We start from the raw sequence: 19298 nt of genomic DNA on the forward strand, positions 1-19298 counted from the left end.
AGCCATTGTAAGAAAATAGAAACAGACACACTGTAGCATTGATAATTTGAGTATTTTCTAGGACTGCCACATTTTTATTAAATTAAGCTTAATTACAAAGAGACTAATTATCTCCCACTGAGTATAAAGAACGTGCAATTTCTCCAACAGCCAAACAATAAAACATCAGAAGTTTCTTTTTGCAATTACACCGCACTGGGTGGGGTAACGGCTTTTTTTTAAATTGTCTATTCATTTAAGTTACTCTGGGGGTAAAAAATGGAAAGTTTGAGCGCTGAGAGGGACTGTGGGGCTCTTGTTAGGTGAGAGGAGAAGAGGGAGGAGGAGAGGGAGGTGGGAGTGCGTGGGACTGCCGGGCAGACGGAGAAGGGGGTGGGGGAAGGGGGTGGGGTGGGATATGCAGCTTGGACATTCCCAGGGCTGGGAAATACAGCGCAGAGTGTGGAAGGCCGGGGAAGAGAGGCAGACTTTTTTCTTTACGCGCTGAAATCAGTCAAAGGAAGTAATGGAGGCTGTTTAATAAGACTTTTATAAGAAGTGAAGGGAGAAAGTTTTTTGCGGAGAATGCGGAGAGGAAGCGAATCCAGGAAAGGAGTTGAGGACTATGTAGGAATTCCCGACTGAAGTCATGGTAAGTCCCCACTTTTTTAAGCAAATGGAGAGTCCAGATCTGTCCGGGAAATGCTAAAAAAAATAGTTTCCTAGCAAAAGAAGAGACACTGTTACTGTTCAAGCTTTAGTCATGTATCACAAAATATTTCCAAACATAGGGCACGTGCCATTATTTTCATTTTTTAAGTCCTGTAGGCTGTTATTATAGGGTTTTCTGTTTTTAACTTATGGTAACGTGACATTTTAAAGTTTTGCCTCCCTTAAATTTAGTTAAAATTGTCAGATTTAGGATACTTTAGCATTAAACAAACATCCAGGCATCCATATGTGCTTTGAAAACTTCAAACAGCATTACTTTTATGTATCTTTTCATCACTTCTCAGAGAGGCACGCATTGGATTTTGGCTAGAGGATAAGTCAGCAGTTTATTTAATTGCGTACAAAGTTGTCAAATCCCAATGGCAAGCAAATTTTAATGACATGATTTAACTTTGGGTGTCTTTTTTGTGGTTGACTTGTAGAGGGAATAAGGGGCTCCAAGAAAGAGAATAAACCCTCTGTTGCATCTCTGGGGATTTTGTTTACCATCTCCACCCACACATGGTGTGATCAGTGACATACAGAGGCGCAGAGACAGAGAGATGAGTTAGGCAGGCAGGCAGACACACGCACACATATAAGGAGGCAAATAAAATTAAGAAAGAAAGGAATTAACAGAAAAAAAATTTAGATCATGTTCCCCCGATTCTGTGTGCGGGGCAGGGTGGAGCAGTTTGGCAGAGAGAGGAAGTGAAAAAAGCAGAGAGAAAGGGAGAGCTGGAGAGGGAAAGAGTGGAATAAAAGAGGAGGGTAGGGTTACTTTTTATTTTAGGAGACTTGGACGGCAGCAGCGGTGGTTTCAGTGATGCCGCATTTTCCACATTGGACCTGGGAGAAAAGAGGGGGGGCGGGAGAGAGAGAGAGAGAGAGAGAGAGAGAAATAAAAAAGAGAGAGAAAGGGGAACAAGGGATGGCATGGACTTCAGGGCAGGAAGAACATGTGCTGTACAGTTTCATCTCCCTCGGTAGCCAATTGGGAAAGTTTAGAATGGAAAACAACAACAGATGTACACACAAACCACATAAACACAGCAAAATCACAGCAAAATCATCAGTGAAAATACTTGTTCTGTTACACCGAGCTCATTGGAGTGACTGCATCAGCTGTTTTAGTGACCAATCATCCAAACAACATTTGCCCAGTACATAAAAACACCGCAAGAGGAATGAATTCAATCACACATACTCGCTCAGGGACAAACATGGCTGCTAACACATGCACATAGGTGTTAAAATGCATCAGCAAGGAGCTATGCACGCACACAAAGTCATACAGTCACACACACAAACTGAACGCCTTTGCCAAGAATATGTGACAGAGGATATTTCCATTCCCTCTGTCTGGCGTGCTCTGATTTTGAAACTCAAATGGGATGTAACAATCCTCGAGGAGTTTGGCAAGATTTAAAAAAAAAAAAAAAAAAAAAAGTCTGATGAAAGTTAGCAAATGATTCTCTGTGTTTGTTTTAATCTGCTTGGAGTACCAGGCGGGTGGAGATAACAGCACTAAAACTCTCCAGACGGGGTCAGCTATGTTGTCAATCACAGGAATCTTTAACTGAGTTTCCTGTGATTGTCAAGACTCTCTGACACATACAGTACAGGCAGAAAAAGGATGGTCACTTTTCAACGCTGAACTCTGTTGCTCGTGGGCATCGAATCAGTGTCTTTATGGGACATCCAAGCAGTTTGTTTATTTTTAATTTGCATTTCAGCATGAATTCCATCTTAACTTTGTTGTAAAAATTCAGAATACATAGAAAATGTGATCTTGAAATTGAAGGATAATTCTAGTTTTTGCTTTTTTTTTTTTTTTTTTTTTTTTTTTTTTTACAGTTTAACTTATTTTTGTAGTTTTGGCCATTGTTTCTATGAGTAATAAGGACAACATACTCACCAAGTTAATTGCTGAGATGTGGAAAGATGCCAACCTTATCTGATCGAGCCAGTTGACTTCCTGTCGGCTCTCCAGATACATGAATGGCGTAGAATTATTCAATATTATGGCTCTTACTGATTTTCAATTTTCAGCCACTAAACTTACAGTAGTTGTGCGCACATAGTTTTTCTGTGCAGGGAAGGATTATTACTGACAATTCAGGTGTGCTTACTTTCAGTTTTACTTCCAAATAAAGTAGTTTTGATCTCTTTGATCTTGCCTTTTGTCATTTGATTGTCATTTGACCACTGCATTTCAAGTTGTGTTTAAGTCCAATATTGACTCTCCTTTTAGCTCTGTTTTGGTCTCCACCAACTCCTGAGGGAAATATCTGGTTCTTAAGCTGCTAAATGCTCCACTGTGTTCACCAGCGAGTCGCTAACTTTGCCTGTTTGCTGTTTAGTGTTGGGTATATAGTGTAAAGTCAGTTTTTAGAGCTTCATTGCTGAAAACAGCTGCCTACTGAGGCTGAAAACAATGCTGATGAGAGCCACGCAAGTGAACCAAAACAGTAAAGCTGCAGGCAGGCAGCTGAAAGATGCTACTAAGCTAGAGCTGAGGGGAGAGTTTTCAAAGTCGAGTTCATAACTGTGATCCATTGTTAACATATAAATATTGACTATAGCTGCTTTAAAGCTACTTTGTAGGTTATATTGGGAAATTTCAGCCGCCAAAAAGACCAATAACACCACCAAATGTATCAAACTGCCACGATCTCTCATCTCTCATGATACACTACTTGTACCTTACGCACTATTCGAATATGAGACAATGAATGGATGAAGGGTTGTGTGAAATCTCATCTTGTGTGAAACTTGCCTCAGCAACAGACTGTGGCACTTAAATCCGTAAAAGATCTCGGCAAGCTGTTTGACCTACTGTATGTCAGGTTAGATTATACAGGAAGATTTAAGAAAGGAAATCAGTTTCAGGGGCTCTCCTCTTTCCTCATCCTCTTTTTTTCCCTTTGTCTGTCTGCCTCTTTATCCCCGTCTCCTCTCTACGCCTCCCCTCTTCTACTTTTCTGATCCCTCTTTCTCTGTTGCATTCTTTCTATTTTTTTTTTTTATACAAATCATGTCATCTTCTGTCAGCCCCCCTTTCTCCCAGCTCCTTTCTGCTCTATCTCCCTTCCTCTCTTTCTCTGTCCTTCGTGTACTGTAGGGGTCTACATCTGGTTTCTATCATAGTTGGTGCTGCTCTTGTTTCCCATCGATCTCTCCCACTGGTCAGCCTCCTCCTCCTCCTCCTCCTCCGTCTTTTCTCTTTTCCTCTTTCTGTCTGAACCCTCTCTCTCTATAGTTCTCTCAATGTCTCTCTGTCACTTTGTCTCCCTTTCAATCAGTTTCTCTATTCACTCATGCATCAATAAGTTAAACCAGCTTGAAGGACGTTTCAAGTGTTATATACAGTACATTACAAAGCCACTTGAGTTTTCACTTTCTTGCTTTGTCCTTCTCCTATTTTTCTCTCTGCATCAAGCATCTGTTTGGATGACTATGGCTGCCTCTTCCGTTTCAGCTTGCGTACATGGGAGAAAGACAGGAAGTCTGACGCAAAAATGACAAACCCCGATTCCGTACAGTGTGTCTGTATTCAACACACAAATAGGAGGATGCACACTCATGCACGCTGTCTTCACTGACACACCAGGTGCTACATGAACACACTTTTCCACACATACACACACACTTTTGACCGTAAATAACAGTGGACAAAGTGAGTGTGACGTTTGCAAATGCCACCCATGTTGATATTTTTTGGTGCCAGAGCAGTAAGCAGATAAAAACTGATCCTGACGGTTTGTCAATCTGTAAATTAGTAAGCAAAAACAACATGATACAACCCAGAGTCTCATGGGAGCTCTGAGTCAGTTGTTATATTATTCATACAGCCTGACAAAAGAAAGAAAAACATGGTTCACTTAATACTTTTTGACCAGCACTTTCAACCACATCTCACAGTTTTTCTCAGTGGATGGAGTTTTCTCAGCTGTCACCATGCAACTGAAATATGGAATTCCAGTTTCACAATTACTTTTAACAAGTTCCCCTCCACCCAAATATCTGTTTGTCTTCTTCTTCCTTCATTTGGATGTTTAAGCTTCATTGTGCAGAATGAGTTTGGCACCAGAAGATTGTTTTCACATTCATCTGCTGCAAGTGGAACATTTCGCTCACCAAAAATCTGAGTTTAAGGCGTGTACTCAGAGGTATGATTTGTGACATCACAACTAGTTTGGGAGCCATTAGTGGTCCAGTATGCAACTTATACATATGTGGTGTGGAAACTTGAAGCCTCCAGTGCACATACACTGACAATGGACTTTTTAGTTAAGTAGGAGTCATCAAGTAAACTTTTGAAATAGAACATATTTGCATATTCATAGATTCAGGATTTTTCAGGGAGAAAGTGGAAGTAATTTAAAGGATATTTAACAATGTAATTGAAGTTTTTTGTGAATAAAACTCAGATCAAACACAATTTATTATTCCAAACAGAGGATTTTTATGTCTTAATACATCAATGGAGGGTATCTTTACAAAATACATGTATACATAATTTTACCATGTATTTGGTAAATTCATTAAAAACTTTATAAAAACTGCAATGACTCTCCGTATTACCCCTAATATTTTGTTTGTACTATTTTAACTACACTTAACACATTTAGCGAATACAATTGAGTCTGAGCAGTACTTTCCCCGCTGCACAATTTGTTCCAGACTGATGACATGTGTTTGAAAGACATTTACTAGGAAGGCATTGCTTAGAAACAAGTCTGTTTATTAAGTATGAATAGTCACATGCACTTCTGTGGTCGAGGCTTTAATTCTAAAATAATCCGACATGTTTCCTGTCAAGCTCCTAGCTGAGACTTGTTCCTCATCGTCTTTCTAGTTTGGTCGTCTTTGGAAATGCATGTGTGTACAGCTAGTTCTCAAAAAGAATGCAAATGATGCTGGTAGCATTTGCAAGGACATGTCTGATAGATGCAAAGCCTCGATTTCCAGATGCTTTTGTCCAAAGTGACTTACTTACAGTAAGACATGTGAGTGCATTAGCATCAAGTATCCGACTGAAGAGTAAGTGGATTACACCTTTAGTCCCTTCAAGAGGCGCCAGGTTTTTCATGAAAGTTTCCTTCTGTCTTGGACTCTGAAAAGTAACCTATTTTACAAATTTAATCAGGGCTTTGTTTCATGTGTATGCACGGTTCTGTGAACGAAAGGAAGACTAACTAATTGCATCAGATGCACTGTAAGCTAGGTTAAACAGGAGTGAAGTATAGCTGAATAAATCATCTTGACCTGTTACCCAGACCAAACATATGACATAGCTGTGTTGCTAATACATTAAATAAGCAGTATTAATTTTACAGGATTTTGTGAGTTGATAGAAAAGCAGCATCACTCTTTTCTTCTCTATTAGACAGCAGTCTGTATTGTGCTGCCAGACTGAAATTCCATTCTTTGGATATTATCAGTGGTGTATCCTGTCGAAAACTGTGTATACAGGCATGCAAACACAAAGAGAGTCAATGTTGAGTGAACATGGTGTAAAAGGCTCTGGTGGCATACAATTATTCATCACACATCCAAACCAAATATTGTTGCAGGCGAGCTAGCTTGAAACTAAGTAAGCTACATTGATTTTAGCTTGTCTGCCAGTCACAATATCAACAAAAGTGTTGGTATGAAATTGTAGCTAATGAGTTTAAAAAGTGGTTTTAGATAAGCTCTTCAAACTTCAATGGCCCATTTGTACCAACACTTAAGTAATGAAGCACTATGAGTGGTACATTGTTGTGCGGCTGCTCTCAAACACAAACCTCATATTTGATACTGAGAGGCTCTATTGAGCCAGATGAACTCAAATTTTACAGTTGTTCCCATTCAGCTTGATTCTGATGAATGTACGGAAGCTGTGCAAAGGCAGAATACAGTACAGTACATACTTACAGTAGACACATACAAAAAAGTGTCGTGCATTTGAGAAAACAGACATTAAAACGACATCAGAAAGTGTCCACTGTCAGATCAGCAATATGTTTTAGCTTTTACTTTCATTCACCATCATGTTGAATTAACTCAAGTCTTGTGGGATGCTTTAAAAAGGTTTCAGTCTAAGAGGAAGCTCCTGCTGTCTTGCCTTGCAATCCCCTGAACCCCCCGCTGTGCTTTTACTAGACTAAATATGTTCTGTCAGTGAGCCAGAAGGCAGTTTGAACCTCTTTTACAACTACACCTATTACAGCACGCTCTGTGACTGACTGTTGTTTACCATCTTCTACACACTGAGACACCTTCTCCTGTATAAAAGATGTACGGTATGTCTTTACACAGACTTTAATTTAACCAACTTGAACCCCTTTTTCAAACATTGCAAGATTTGTGTTGCATTTAAGTTAGAGGGTAATGTTGGAGACTTTTATACATGAGTAAGAAACATCTCCAAATCTATTACAGTATCAAACAATAACATATGTCTGCTTTAACTGTCTGTTTTTACTTCTTACAACTTATTTAATCTAGTCTTGGTCTTAAAATCTTGCTTGTTTTTGTAAAGAAAGAGAATATCTTCAAATGTGGTGGCTTAATTTAACTTGTTTCCAGTGTGGAGTGGTGCAATGAAGTGCACCGCTGCTTTTTTTCTGCCTTGTTTCAATGTAATGACTCCTAAAAAGGTTAATTGCTCAGAAACTTCTATGAAATGGCAGAATTTTTTTACTTTTTTAAGATAAAAAAGGATGAATTAAATAATTACTCTTATGTCCTTTTAATATGAGCATTTTACAGTATGTGTGCCTGCCAAAAAAAAAAACTTACTGGAGAATTAGTGGTTTTGTTCACTGAAACCCAGCACACTAAGATGACCTTTGAGCTTCTCTGCTTCTGGAAACCTGAGCCGTGTTCAGCAACATTTATGCAAGATTTGTCATTTGTTTTCCAAAATTCTTCTGTGACTATGTAAAAATAAATCAATAGGATTTTGAGCCCAGTGTCACTCTGCTGTTGATGCCATAAGGACTGAAGTCACAGTTGAAAACATTTGCTCTGCAGCCAAGAGAGTGGATAAGGAAACAAGACGTAACATCTCCTGTGAATGACCCTGAGCAACCTCAGCAGAACAGGTCTCCAACTAGAGTTATACTGTAGGTCGGATGTGATGTTTTTTAAGTGTTCTGTCTTGTTTATAAGTCTCAGACTTTCCTCTTTGGTTCTCAACCCTCCATTCAGAAACTGACCTCCAGTGGCCCCAGTCATTTTCCACCTTAATGCTTGTTCTCTTCAGAGCCTAAATTTCCATTTTCTCCTTCTTTCTTCCATGCTTTGGTAAAATAACAATTCTTGACATTTGTTTTAACCTTCATTTTAATTAATTTTGCCAGTACATTTCAGACTGAGTTGCGTAAGTTAGTCTCAGAAAAACTACAAATACTTTCCTGTTTTTGGTACTCATTCTATCCTTCTCTGTGGCTAACCCCAAACCCCCTCTGTACATATAAACAAACCTCAAAAATAATTTTCACATACTGTTGAACCTAGATCTTCTTCCATAAACCTCCCGCACCACCACCAACTCATTCCCTCCTGGCCTCCCTCGCTAGCCGCTCTTCTCTTTTTCCGTACACTCTGTTCTACCCATTCTGGGTTTTCTCCCATGGCTTTCTGTCCATCCCCTCGGTCGTTGTAGTTATTCTGCACAATATGCCGACTGTTGAAGAGAATCTCGACATAATTGTTGTCAGATGATATTCAGAGAGTCGGATGGAGGTGAAACAAAGAAAGTTGGGTATAAAAAAAAAAAAGAGAGATGAGGAAAGAAAGAGCAGCTACGGGGATAAAAAAAAAACTGAGAAGAGAAGCAGATGGTAGGTTTGAGAGGAAGTGTGGAGGGAGGGAGCGAGAAAGAGAGAGGTTAGGAAAGAGAGAGAAAAAGTTGCAGGTTGCCATGCCAACAGGCCATGTAGAAAAATAAACACTGTATGTGTTGCGTGCTCTGCTCTGTCACCCTCCACCTCACTGGCCGGCCCAGTGTTATGATGTGTGTGTGTGTGTGTGTGCGTGCACGTGTATGTGTGTGTGCATGTTAATGTACATGCATCTGCACATGCATGTACGGTATGTACTTATGTGTATGTGTGTGTGTGTGTGTGTGTGTGTGTGTATTAGGGAGTAGTTTGACTCTTTTGTTTCTGGGGGTACTTACATTCACTGGGCCTCGAAGGAAATGTTTGACACTCCCCAGACCATACAACAGGAAGTTGAAAGTAGAGTATGTGTGTATATTTGTCACTGTGTGTGTGTGTATGTGTGTCAACAAAAGGCGAGACAAGCCGGCTGTTAAACACAAACACAGACATTAGAGTTGACTCACTGTCCGTTTATGGATTAACCCTTTCTTACCATCTTTGTCTCTCTCTCTCTTTCAGGGTTCGGAGGCAATGGAGGATTGTGTGCAGGGGGCGCTCTCGTCTCTTTATCCTCCTTTTGAGAGCACAGCGCCGCCCCTCCTCTCCCAGGTAGATCTCACAAGCACACACACCTTAATTCTAGTCTTTGCAGTAATAAACATGGGTATATAAATAATGCAGATTCAATTAAATGATAAGGGTGTTGGAGTATGTGGGGAAGGCGATGTTCTGTGCAGATAAAATGGCCTTCTCCGGATATAAACTGCAGCTTGAAGCCAACACAAACAAAATCTATCTAGCTGGTCAATTATAGTCAAACTCTATTCCACCAACCAGGATCTTGACATGACCTGTACTGCCAAACACTTCAACTCTTTTCATTTTAAGTTTTAACTTCCATTGTAGGAAAGAGCGGTCAGCTGGGTAAAAGTGATTCGATATCTTACAGGTGCAACTTTACGCTCTTTTATCTTCGGCTTAGCATCACAAAAGTCATATGTGTTGTCATGTGTAATCCTCATATTTTCCTTCAAGCATTGTTTCAGCAACAACCCATTCTCAGTATGTTAAATAATGAGAGTTTTGTAATTGGTTTGTTCCAAGTTTCCATGTAGCTCCCATTCATAATTCTTTGCTGCTATGGAAAAATAAAACTGCCTGATGAAATAATAAGGATCAAGTGAAGCAGCCTTTGTGATTTTTACGTTTTGAATTTCTGATTACATGCTGTCTGAGTCGAGGAAATTCTTCCACTCTTGGGCAAACGAAACCCTTTCGAAATCCATTGGATACAGTCACAAATGCATGGCAGTGCAACTGAAACAAAGACTGTTCTTACTTCATGAGAAGTTGATGTTTCGAAGAAGAAAGGATTTCACAATGAAAGCAGTGATTTGTGAAGTCTACAGCTTTTTGTTTTGTGCTAATCATCTGCCCCTTCTACATATTTTTCTAGGTCTTCTCTGTCCTGGAGTCGACCTATCAACATGACAGTCTTCGCTACCTCCTGGACTACTTCGTTCCTGCCAAGCACCTCCTGCACAAACTCCAGCAGCATGCCTGTGTGAGTTCCAGACTGCAAACACTGCAGATGAGAACACACACAAAGCTGTATAATCAGAGCACAATCATCTGTCAAATGAGAGAAGTGTAGAGTGAGAAATGTACCAGCTGTTAGCTCTTTGACTCAAATTAATGCACGAAAGTCTGTGTGGCAGTCCAAGTCAAGTCTCAAGTCAGTCAAAAAGAGATTAAAGGAAAGTTACAAGTCTTAATAAGGTTTTTCTTGTTTTTAAGTCTTTTGGGGAAAGACAGAGTCAATTGAGACATTCAAGGCAAGTGTTTAGTCATGTCAAAGTCACATAATACGTCTTCCTAAAGCTTAATTTGTTTTTAAGCCTTTTGAGGCAAGTCCAAGTCAGTCAAAACAAGCCTTAAGTCAAGCCTCTAGTTCTGGTGGACAAGTCTTTATAAGGCTTCACATTTTTAAGCCTATTAGGGCAAGATCAAGTCAATTGATACAAGTCAAAGTGAAGTCTCAAGTCCTAAACATCAAGGCCATGTGAGGTCTTATGTCTTCACAAGTCCAAGCCAAATTTCACGAGTCGTTAAAGCAATTCTGAGGTTTGATTTCAAGTCAACTGAGAGTCTTCAGTCAAGTCTCAAATTCCAAAGGACAAGTCAGAACAAGTCAGAACAAGTCAGGACAAGTCAGGACAAGTAAGAAACCTTAATGAGTCTTCACTAAGGTTTCACATTTTCACAAGTGTTTTAGTGCAATTCCAAATCAAGTCTCAAGTCTTGTCAAGTCTCAAGTCAGTTGAAACAAAGTTATAATTCAAGTCTCAAGTCCTAAAGGACAAGAAAAGGTGAGGTCACAAGACTTCACTTCCATGAATGCTGACCATTAAAATGACACTATATTTGAACATTTTCCAGTGCTGCACCACATTATGAATTTAATGAGTGTCACAGTATCTGGTGTCATGAAGACCCCAGTGCAAAGAGAGAGTTCAAGGCATGCATAATTTGACACATGCGTGACCCTACGCCGGTTACTAACTACACTGTGGAGGGTCCAGTCAGCTCTAAAACACTAGCTGGAAGGAAAATTAGTTAAAGTGGCTGGTGAAATTTGAGATTTATCAGCCGCTGTGACCTGCAGAGGTAGGTGTGTCCTGCCTTGGAAGCTCTACTGAATAGACAGAGACGCGTGAAATATGGTGAAATGAAGCATAAGTAAAGGATTTCTGGTTGTTAAGCTTAAGCACAAAAGCAAATGTATGGAAATAGTATCACAGGATACACTACTATGCAAACATTGTGAACTCTCTCGTACTTTGTGCTTCTCACACACAAACAAATAAGATGCAACATGTACGTAAAGCAAAGCTCGGAGGTTTATACTGAACAGCGTTCCTTTTATTTTACTTTCCGATACACACGTACGCAAAGATAAACAGCACACACTGTTTAGCACAAGCTGGCAGGCTGAGAACTGTCTCATATTTCCCTCTTCAGTTTTCCTGGACTTACACACACACATGCACATGCATTGTGAGCAAACTATGTTTTCATTGTCGCTGAGTAGAGCTGCCTGGGACGGGAGTTAGACTGTGAGTCATGACGTTAATTCCTTCCATATGTGAGTGTGTTACTGCTGTGAGAGAAAGCGAGAGTGAGTAACAGAAAAGCGGTGGGAGTGGAAGGAGAGAATGAACATGGCTTTCATTCACCGTGGTTGCATGTGCGCGTGTGTGTGTGTGTGTCCGAAAAAAGAGAAGATGCTGGAAGTCGCAGACTATAGTAGGCTGATTGAGGAATGGTTGAGAAATGGGAGGCGGTGAAGAAGGAGTAAACACTGGGGTACATTGAGGAAGAAGTAGGAGGAGGAGGAGGGAGGGGGGACTGGAGGAGACACAGAGAGTTACAGAATGTGGACTGACTCAAAACAGACAAACTTTTTAAAAGAGCAAAAGTCACACATGCTTTTTAATGCAAATATCCACCCTGACAGATATCACAATTTTGTTTCCCCTGAAACTTTACCACTTTGCAAGAGAACAGACACGCAAAGAGACAGGAGGGAGGCAATAAGGGAAGAAATTGAATAAGGGACAGAGAGAGAGAAAAGAGAAGATGGAGGAGAGGTCGAATCAGGAATATAATTCGATCACGTCTCGTGAGTCTGGAGGGTATGTAGGGGGAGGGAGCAGCCCTGTGTCAGTCGATTAGACGTGACTGGGAACAGCAGAGAGAGGTTCTGGGTGAGTTTTGTACATCAGACTATGAGAGAGAGAGAGGGGATATTAGATACGACACGAGATTGATTTAGGTGGGAATAGTATTTGGATGAAGGTGTATTTTTCTATATAGATCGGTAGATTAATGGTGCATAGGCTCACACTAGGGGCCTTCTCTCCTCTACCTAAATAAATGAGTTCTACTATTCCTTGTAGGAATTTCTATATTTAGACCCATGTTGTTTAGTGTGCATGATTTAGATTGATTTTCTCAGTTTTACAGAGCTACTTGATGTGTTTTCTGCTTATAAAACAGTGAACTGCTTTAACAGTGGCTGGCTGTTGTGAAGAGCTGGTTATCTGCATGTTTCTGTGTGACTCACATTGACTCTGGGCAGCTATTTAGAGTCTTTTCACTGTGTCATGCTAGCTAAGCAGTTTTACACTTTAGAAAACACCGTGTGAGTCACATGTCGGGACATTTGTATGTGGAATTGGCTTTTGACCAGTTGAGCTTGTGAATTCTGTTGACTGGTGTGGTATCAGTTCTAGAAACTCGACTCATCCGAGTACCTCAGCCAAACACAGACATGCAGGAGGGCTCCAACTGGCTCATGCGGGTTGTGTTTTGTGAATGGTAGGGCCAGATTGTGTGTGAGCATTAGATACGATTTTTGGCAAGAGGGGGCTCTGAAAGATGAGATTTCAAAAGAGCAGTGATTGCACAACACAAGAGGTAAAGAGAGAAGACTTGTAGATGCATGTAAGATGTAATTTTAATGCAGATAGTTGCTAATTTTAATTATACATCTAATACACATTCTGCCTCTCCTTTTCTTCTTCTATTTCTCTACATTTCATTTCAGTCTCAGTACCTGGGCTGCCTGTTCCTTCACTCTGGCTGGCCCCTGTGTCTGGGTGAAAAAGTGGTCGTCCAGCTCTCCACATTAGACTGGAGGCTCCTGCGCAGTAATGACTTCTACCTGCAGGTGGTGCCCTTCTCTACACGCTGCCCTCGACTGGCCCTAAAATGTCTGGCCCCTGGGGGACGCACTGTCCAGGAAATCTTGGTACCTGAGTCCCAACACCCCCTTGTGTTCACCACTGAGTGGCTACACAGTGTCAACAAAGAACGGGGCCACAAGAGGGAAGGTAAGGGAAGGATACCCTTCACTTACGTTTAAATTTTCTGTTCTCACATCAAACACGAGAAAGCATTTCTACCCAAACAACCAGGATAAAACAGATATTTTTTAAAATTAATTTCTGATCTGATTTCTTTTTTTAGAAGGTTAAAAGTCAGGACAAAGTCTATGAGGTTAATCTAATCTAGGATTATGTTTATTATCATGTTTTTAGGTGAAAATTAGTTAAACCTTTGCAGCTTTGACTGTGAAGAAGACTACAGGGAAAACAGATGTGTGCATGTCTAGTGGAGACAAATTTACGAACAAGGGATGGCATTTGGAAGGGCAACAAGAGATAGGAGTGATATATTGTGTCAGTGGGCAGTAAGAAAAACCTAGCAACAGAGCTAAAGAATGACGTAACAAAAATTTAAAACTGAAAACATTTGTTTTCCACCCAGCTTATGTTTGTGTCTTCTTATTTTAAGTAGAGTGACTTGACATACGGTAAACTTGGCTTAAGTAGCACACAATGTTCTAATTTACTCTTACTCCTCTCTTGTCGCTTCACAGTTGGTGGGGGTCTTGACACCTGCTTGGTCAGTACATGTGATGGTGTGGTGCGCCTTCCATGGAAGGAGGTTGTCTACCCGAAATTCATCCACGACCCCTCTGAGGAGCTGGGCCTGATGTCCAACCACGAGGGTTCCATATCCAACCGCCTACCCAGTGAGGGGGGCAGCACCCTTGGGGGCTGGGGTGGCTCATCCTCTGGAGAACTGGACTCCTGGTCCTGGGATGAGGAGGAAGATGATGATTTACCAGATGGCTTGGACTCCGAGTCTGCTGCTCCCCGGCGAAGGCGCAGTGAAGATGGGCTTGGGCGGACAGCAAGACACCCTCAGCTTGACGGGGACTATGTAGAGCTGTTGGAGCCCAGAGGTGGTCCTGACGGAGGGGTTGACCCAAGGCAGAGGTACCTGGAGATGCACGGGATCTGTAAGACCAAGACTTTGCCTCTGTGTAGGAGAGGTAAGGCCATTAAACTCCGGAAAGGAAAAGCTTGGGGTTATGGGAGAATGGAAGGATTTGGCAGCTTTCGAGCTGCCTTTGGGGCCAAAAGAGATGGGGTGACCCCCAAAGGTGACGTGTTATCGCCTAGGCCTCCAACAGGGGTCACTGAACCAGGCAGAGGAAGGCGGTCTTACTCCTCTTCTGTTCATGACTCAGATGAAGGAGATAAAATAAGTAGAGACTCTGAGGGCCTGGAAAACCACCGGCTTTATTTTGATGGCCCGTTCAAAGAGAGGAGGCCTGGCGTGGGAAGGGAGAGAGAGACTAATGGGCTCACACAGCCAAGCAGAGATGACCATAGAAGTAAAGACTCTGAGAGTGGCGATAGTTTGGTCACAAATGAAATCCTTGACATGACGAACCACAAAGTTGGGCATGTTATAGAGGGCCACTCAGATCACGGATCTCATTCAGACTCTGTTTTTGAGGATACAGAAAAACCACTGAGCGAAGACAGTGATGCCACCACCCCGACATCAGATGCACCAGAAAGACCATTCACTGGAGTTTCAGCAGGCGGAGAGATCACTAACAGTGGAACTAAAATGAAGAGTTCATCCAATGCAAAGGTGACAGAAGAAAGGGATGACGGAAAAAATGAGAACAGAGTGTGTCCCAGAGGAAAGGAAGTTAAAACCGCAGGATTCAGAGTTCCAAGGTACAGATTTACCTCTTATGGGGCACCAAGCTCTTTCTTCTTATTTGTTTTGATTTTTCGCACTTACATATGAAAGTACAAATCAGAAACACTTAGGTGTAAACCTCAGGGCACAAGGTACAGGTTGTCCGAACTTACACACATATAGGCCTGAAGCCGATGATGCAAAAGACACATCTTAAACAAATCCTGAAGAACATTATGTCTGAACAATGTAATTATTAACTTTCTTTTGTACCTTATTAAAACCTTCCTGTGCTTTGTCTTAAGGAGGAAGAGGAAGGGAAGGGGGGCCAAAGGGAGGGCTAGGTCTGGTGGCCGTGCACACCAGAGGGTCTCGAAACTGCAGGGTAAAACTCCTCAACCAAGTCCCACCACTGGCTCTACCTCAACACAACTTCCAATCACAGAAGAGAACCAATCAGAGCCAAAAGAACAGGCCCACGAACCCGATGGAGAGCGCACATCAACTGATGAGGGGACAGAAAACACAAAGAAAAGCAGTGCAGGTGTGAAGAAAACTGTAATTTAATGCATGAACATTAGGTTCTAAAATACCACTAGAATATTTTCTATAACCTTTGTATCTCTTGACAGAGACAAAAGCTGAATCTTTGCCTGTCTGTAATGGTCAATCAGGCACATCCTTATTTAACCACTCGAATGAGGAGGCAGGGACAGCAGAGACGTGTCCTGACCAACTAAATGGCGTTACACCCAAAGAGCCTCCTCTGCTTAGGGAACTGGACACCGAGCTTCTCCAGTCAGGGAAGCTAAAGTTGACAGGCAAGTATTTTACAGGTCTAACGTATTTTTGTCATGCTAGTCAGCATAAAAACTATCCAGCACATGGAGAGCCTTTGCAGTTAGTCTTGTAGATGTGTGACTTTGTTGTTCTCTTTGTTGCTGTTGTCCTGTACACCTATGTACATAAGTGGGCTAATGTGGGCTTTAACCATTACGCCTGGGACACACTGGATGCCTGAACCTCAGCAGTGCATGTGCGTCACTGAACTGCTGTGGCACTTCTGCCACTGGCAGCCCTATCTTTCTATCGTGTTCCCTGTCTATTTCTGCTGAGAACCGTGCGCATCACGCTGAGAAAAAAGGCAAGACCTCAAATCTCTAGATGACGCGACATAGCAGCCCGTGTGAGACGGCTGTGTGGCTGCTCTAACCTGTTAACATGGGCGCCGAAATGAAAAGCAAGAGGTTCTGCAGTGCACAGGCGCTGCTCACGCATCCATTGTTTCCCAGGCGTTAGCACCCAATCAAAAATCGCACCCATTTTTTCTTCTTCATCGTCTTAGTCATAACTCAGTCAAATCTGAACACACATACATGGTACACATACTGTTAGATTCAGTGTGACTTACATTCTCCAGAGATATCAATATATCTGATGTCCATTGTGGATAAATGTCCATAAATCTTCTTAGAAATGAGGGAAAAAGATGCTCCTTTTGTAGCTCCAAAGCTTTAAAAATTGCTATCCCAAATCAAAGTGGATGATACCATTATAAAACACAAATAAACCAGTGTAATGTCTAATCAGTCTCAGCATGCAGCAACTTTATCTTGGCCTTATCTCTCAATGCTTAATGCCTACCGACCCCAGGTACAGTGGACAGGTTGGGACGTGCTCTGATTGTAACAGAGACAGATGGATCAGAAGAAGGTTTCTGTGAGGAGGAGATGGCCCGGGTCCTGGCCAGCTATTACAGGATCACTCGGTAAGGCTGCATTTGCTTCCAGTCAGAAAATTAATTCAGAGATACATTTCAGTGGTTTTAATAGCTTTGGTCATTGCTTTAGGATAATATTTCATTGCACACCACCCCCTTTAATAACATAAAATCCCTGTTGTCTTTGATTCACCATCTGCTCATGCACTCCTTTCAGCTGCACGTCTACTTCGACTTGAGTCTTTTTTTTTTTCTCGTTACACTGCTGTTTTAGAAACTTGTTTAGTCAAACGTGCTGCATTATTGTATTTGACTTGACTTGCTTTTTGCTGACTTTGCCAAATATAGCAAAAGGTGGGGCTACACAAACAGAAAATGTGCCAAAAAGCTGAGAAAACCATAACAAACTCAGTCAAAGTCACCTTAAGAAACATATCTAAGATTTCCAGTTTACCTCACACTCACAGCAAGTTAAAACAAAACTTCCACAACAGGTTTGGGAAGAAATTATATGAAGACACACTACTGTAACCATCCTTTAAAAAGTACTATAAATGGTTTTAAACTAAATATATAATTTTGGAAGAGTAGGCATACACAGTTATTTTTCATATCACAGAAGTCTCATTTCAGAGTACAACTCTTCTAACTTCTGTTTGCCCCTGTTTTAACCCTACATCCACTTCTCTCCTCATCAGGCCTGCAGCCAAAGAAAAAGGTCTCACGGTGTTAATGGACAGCAGACGCTCTCCACCCTCCGCTCTCTGCCTCTCTGCACTTAAATTGTTCCAGGTGAGACAGAAAAATAAAGCGTTGTTTAGCCAAATGTGCTAAATGTTTGCTTGTGTGATTTAATTTGCCTGCAGATGTGATCAAGTAGCTCAAGCACATGTGTTTTTATGTGTGCGTTTTTTTGTGTGTTCCAGGTGCTGGTTCCTGGCAGTCTTGGATCTGTTCTGGTTTTGGTGGAGGAGCAACAGGAGCCCCCTTCTCATAATCTGGAAGGAGCAGAGGTGAGCTCATAAATTATGTTTACAATTTATGGACCAACAAAAACACATACAACATTTTTCATTCAGTTATTCCTTTTAGTTCAATTAGTTTTATGTCTTTTATTTGCAAATGTAAATGTTAAAACACAGGTAGAAAACCTACATGGAACACAAACCAATTGTGGGGGGAAACATTAGCAAAATGAAAGTCCCTGAAACTCCTTTTTCCTATTATCATAACAACAGGGATGACTGCTCTCATATATAAAATGCAAAATGAGGAAATACAAGAGGAAATAACATTTTATAAACCATGCTTTGTTTCTGTTCCTTGCTGAAATTTGATGAATGTCAGATGCTCTTAGCTGTAGTGCATATTTGCACGGTGCTTGAATATAAATAAGTCTGATTTCCATGCATTTGGCTGATCTTGAGTTTGCAAATACCTCTCAATTTTTCTGGTAATTCAGCTCATTGCTTTGCATTGATTAGCAAGTTCTTTCTTTCACACGCGCATGAGAAAATTCTTCTTGCCATGTGGTTTGTATTTCGACCTGGCAGTGTTAAAACCATCCATGTTAAAGGGAAGTCCCGCCCAAAAGATGTTAACACTGTCAGAAAAAAAAACAGCTGTTGGCTCTGCATCTTGCATTCTTGGGATCATTTTGTAGTTTAGTAGTACAGTAACTGTTTGTATTCCTGTTGATTAGTTAAGTAATGTAGGTGATCTGAGTTTAATAGGAGGACATGCTTTAGCTTTTTTTTGACCTCAAAAAAATATGTCAAGGAGCAAAAATTCATATTTGTAGCTGTCATTGCAAAATATTATTAACTTTTTAAAGTCTACAGTATCTACAGTCTACAATATGCTCATGGCTACGGCATTATACTCTTCATATGTTATGTTTATGCCTTATTTTTTAAAAATCTCTCATCATTTTGACATAGATCCTAACTCTGTCGTATTGTGTCCTTAATCCTGTCCTGTCTTGTCCAGGTCCACATGGTGCGAGGAACAGTGGTCCTTCAGCAGTATGTAGACAAGCAACAGCTGCCCAAAGAGATGGATGGAGACTTCACCCACTGTCATTCAGACTGGCTGGCTTTTAGACTGGTGAGAAACTCATGTATTTTTTTTGGAAAATAAACATTTTTTCCATTCTTTTCCTCTTTCTTTTATTCCAACTAAATTTTCTATTCAGCGGTAGAGTTACAGAACTGAGGTTGCCAGATTTCCTGACCTAAGCGTGAATTAGATTGGTCTTGAGGAAATTGAGCAGGAAATGATCACTTCAGGCATTTAAGATCAAGTGATATCTACGCTTTTTGCAGAATTATTCAGGTTCATGTCACTTGTATGAATTACATTCTCTCACAGAGGAGTTAACAGTTTGGTTATTGCATATACACACCGGTCTCAAGAGTAGATACCAATATGTCACAGCGGGAGAA

The 19298-nt window shown here is 41.1% G+C and overlaps 1 protein-coding gene across 2 annotated transcripts in view; it reads left to right on the forward strand.

Moving 5' to 3' along the window:
• The first annotated feature begins 411 nt into the window (after nucleotides 1–411).
• arhgef40 (Rho guanine nucleotide exchange factor (GEF) 40) overlaps nucleotides 412–19298 on the forward strand; it is a 40170-nt gene continuing 21283 nt past the window's right edge. The window contains exons 1-11 of one of the 2 annotated variants that reach the window (XM_042401497.1): nucleotides 412–631; nucleotides 9087–9176; nucleotides 10024–10131; nucleotides 13177–13462; nucleotides 14011–15169; nucleotides 15440–15678; nucleotides 15767–15955; nucleotides 16788–16902; nucleotides 17553–17646; nucleotides 17781–17867; nucleotides 18844–18960. In XM_042401497.1, coding sequence (XP_042257431.1) covers nucleotides 629–631; nucleotides 9087–9176; nucleotides 10024–10131; nucleotides 13177–13462; nucleotides 14011–15169; nucleotides 15440–15678; nucleotides 15767–15955; nucleotides 16788–16902; nucleotides 17553–17646; nucleotides 17781–17867; nucleotides 18844–18960 — 2487 coding nt within the window. In that variant the 5' untranslated portion in view covers nucleotides 412–628. The remainder of the gene's footprint in view (nucleotides 632–9086; nucleotides 9177–10023; nucleotides 10132–13176; nucleotides 13463–14010; nucleotides 15170–15439; nucleotides 15679–15766; nucleotides 15956–16787; nucleotides 16903–17552; nucleotides 17647–17780; nucleotides 17868–18843; nucleotides 18961–19298) is intronic. The other variant, XM_042401498.1, reaches the window with a different exon arrangement.

The sequence above is a fragment of the Thunnus maccoyii genome, chromosome 22 (genome assembly GCF_910596095.1).
Source record: "Thunnus maccoyii chromosome 22, fThuMac1.1, whole genome shotgun sequence".
Lineage (NCBI taxonomy): Eukaryota > Metazoa > Chordata > Actinopteri > Scombriformes > Scombridae > Thunnus > Thunnus maccoyii.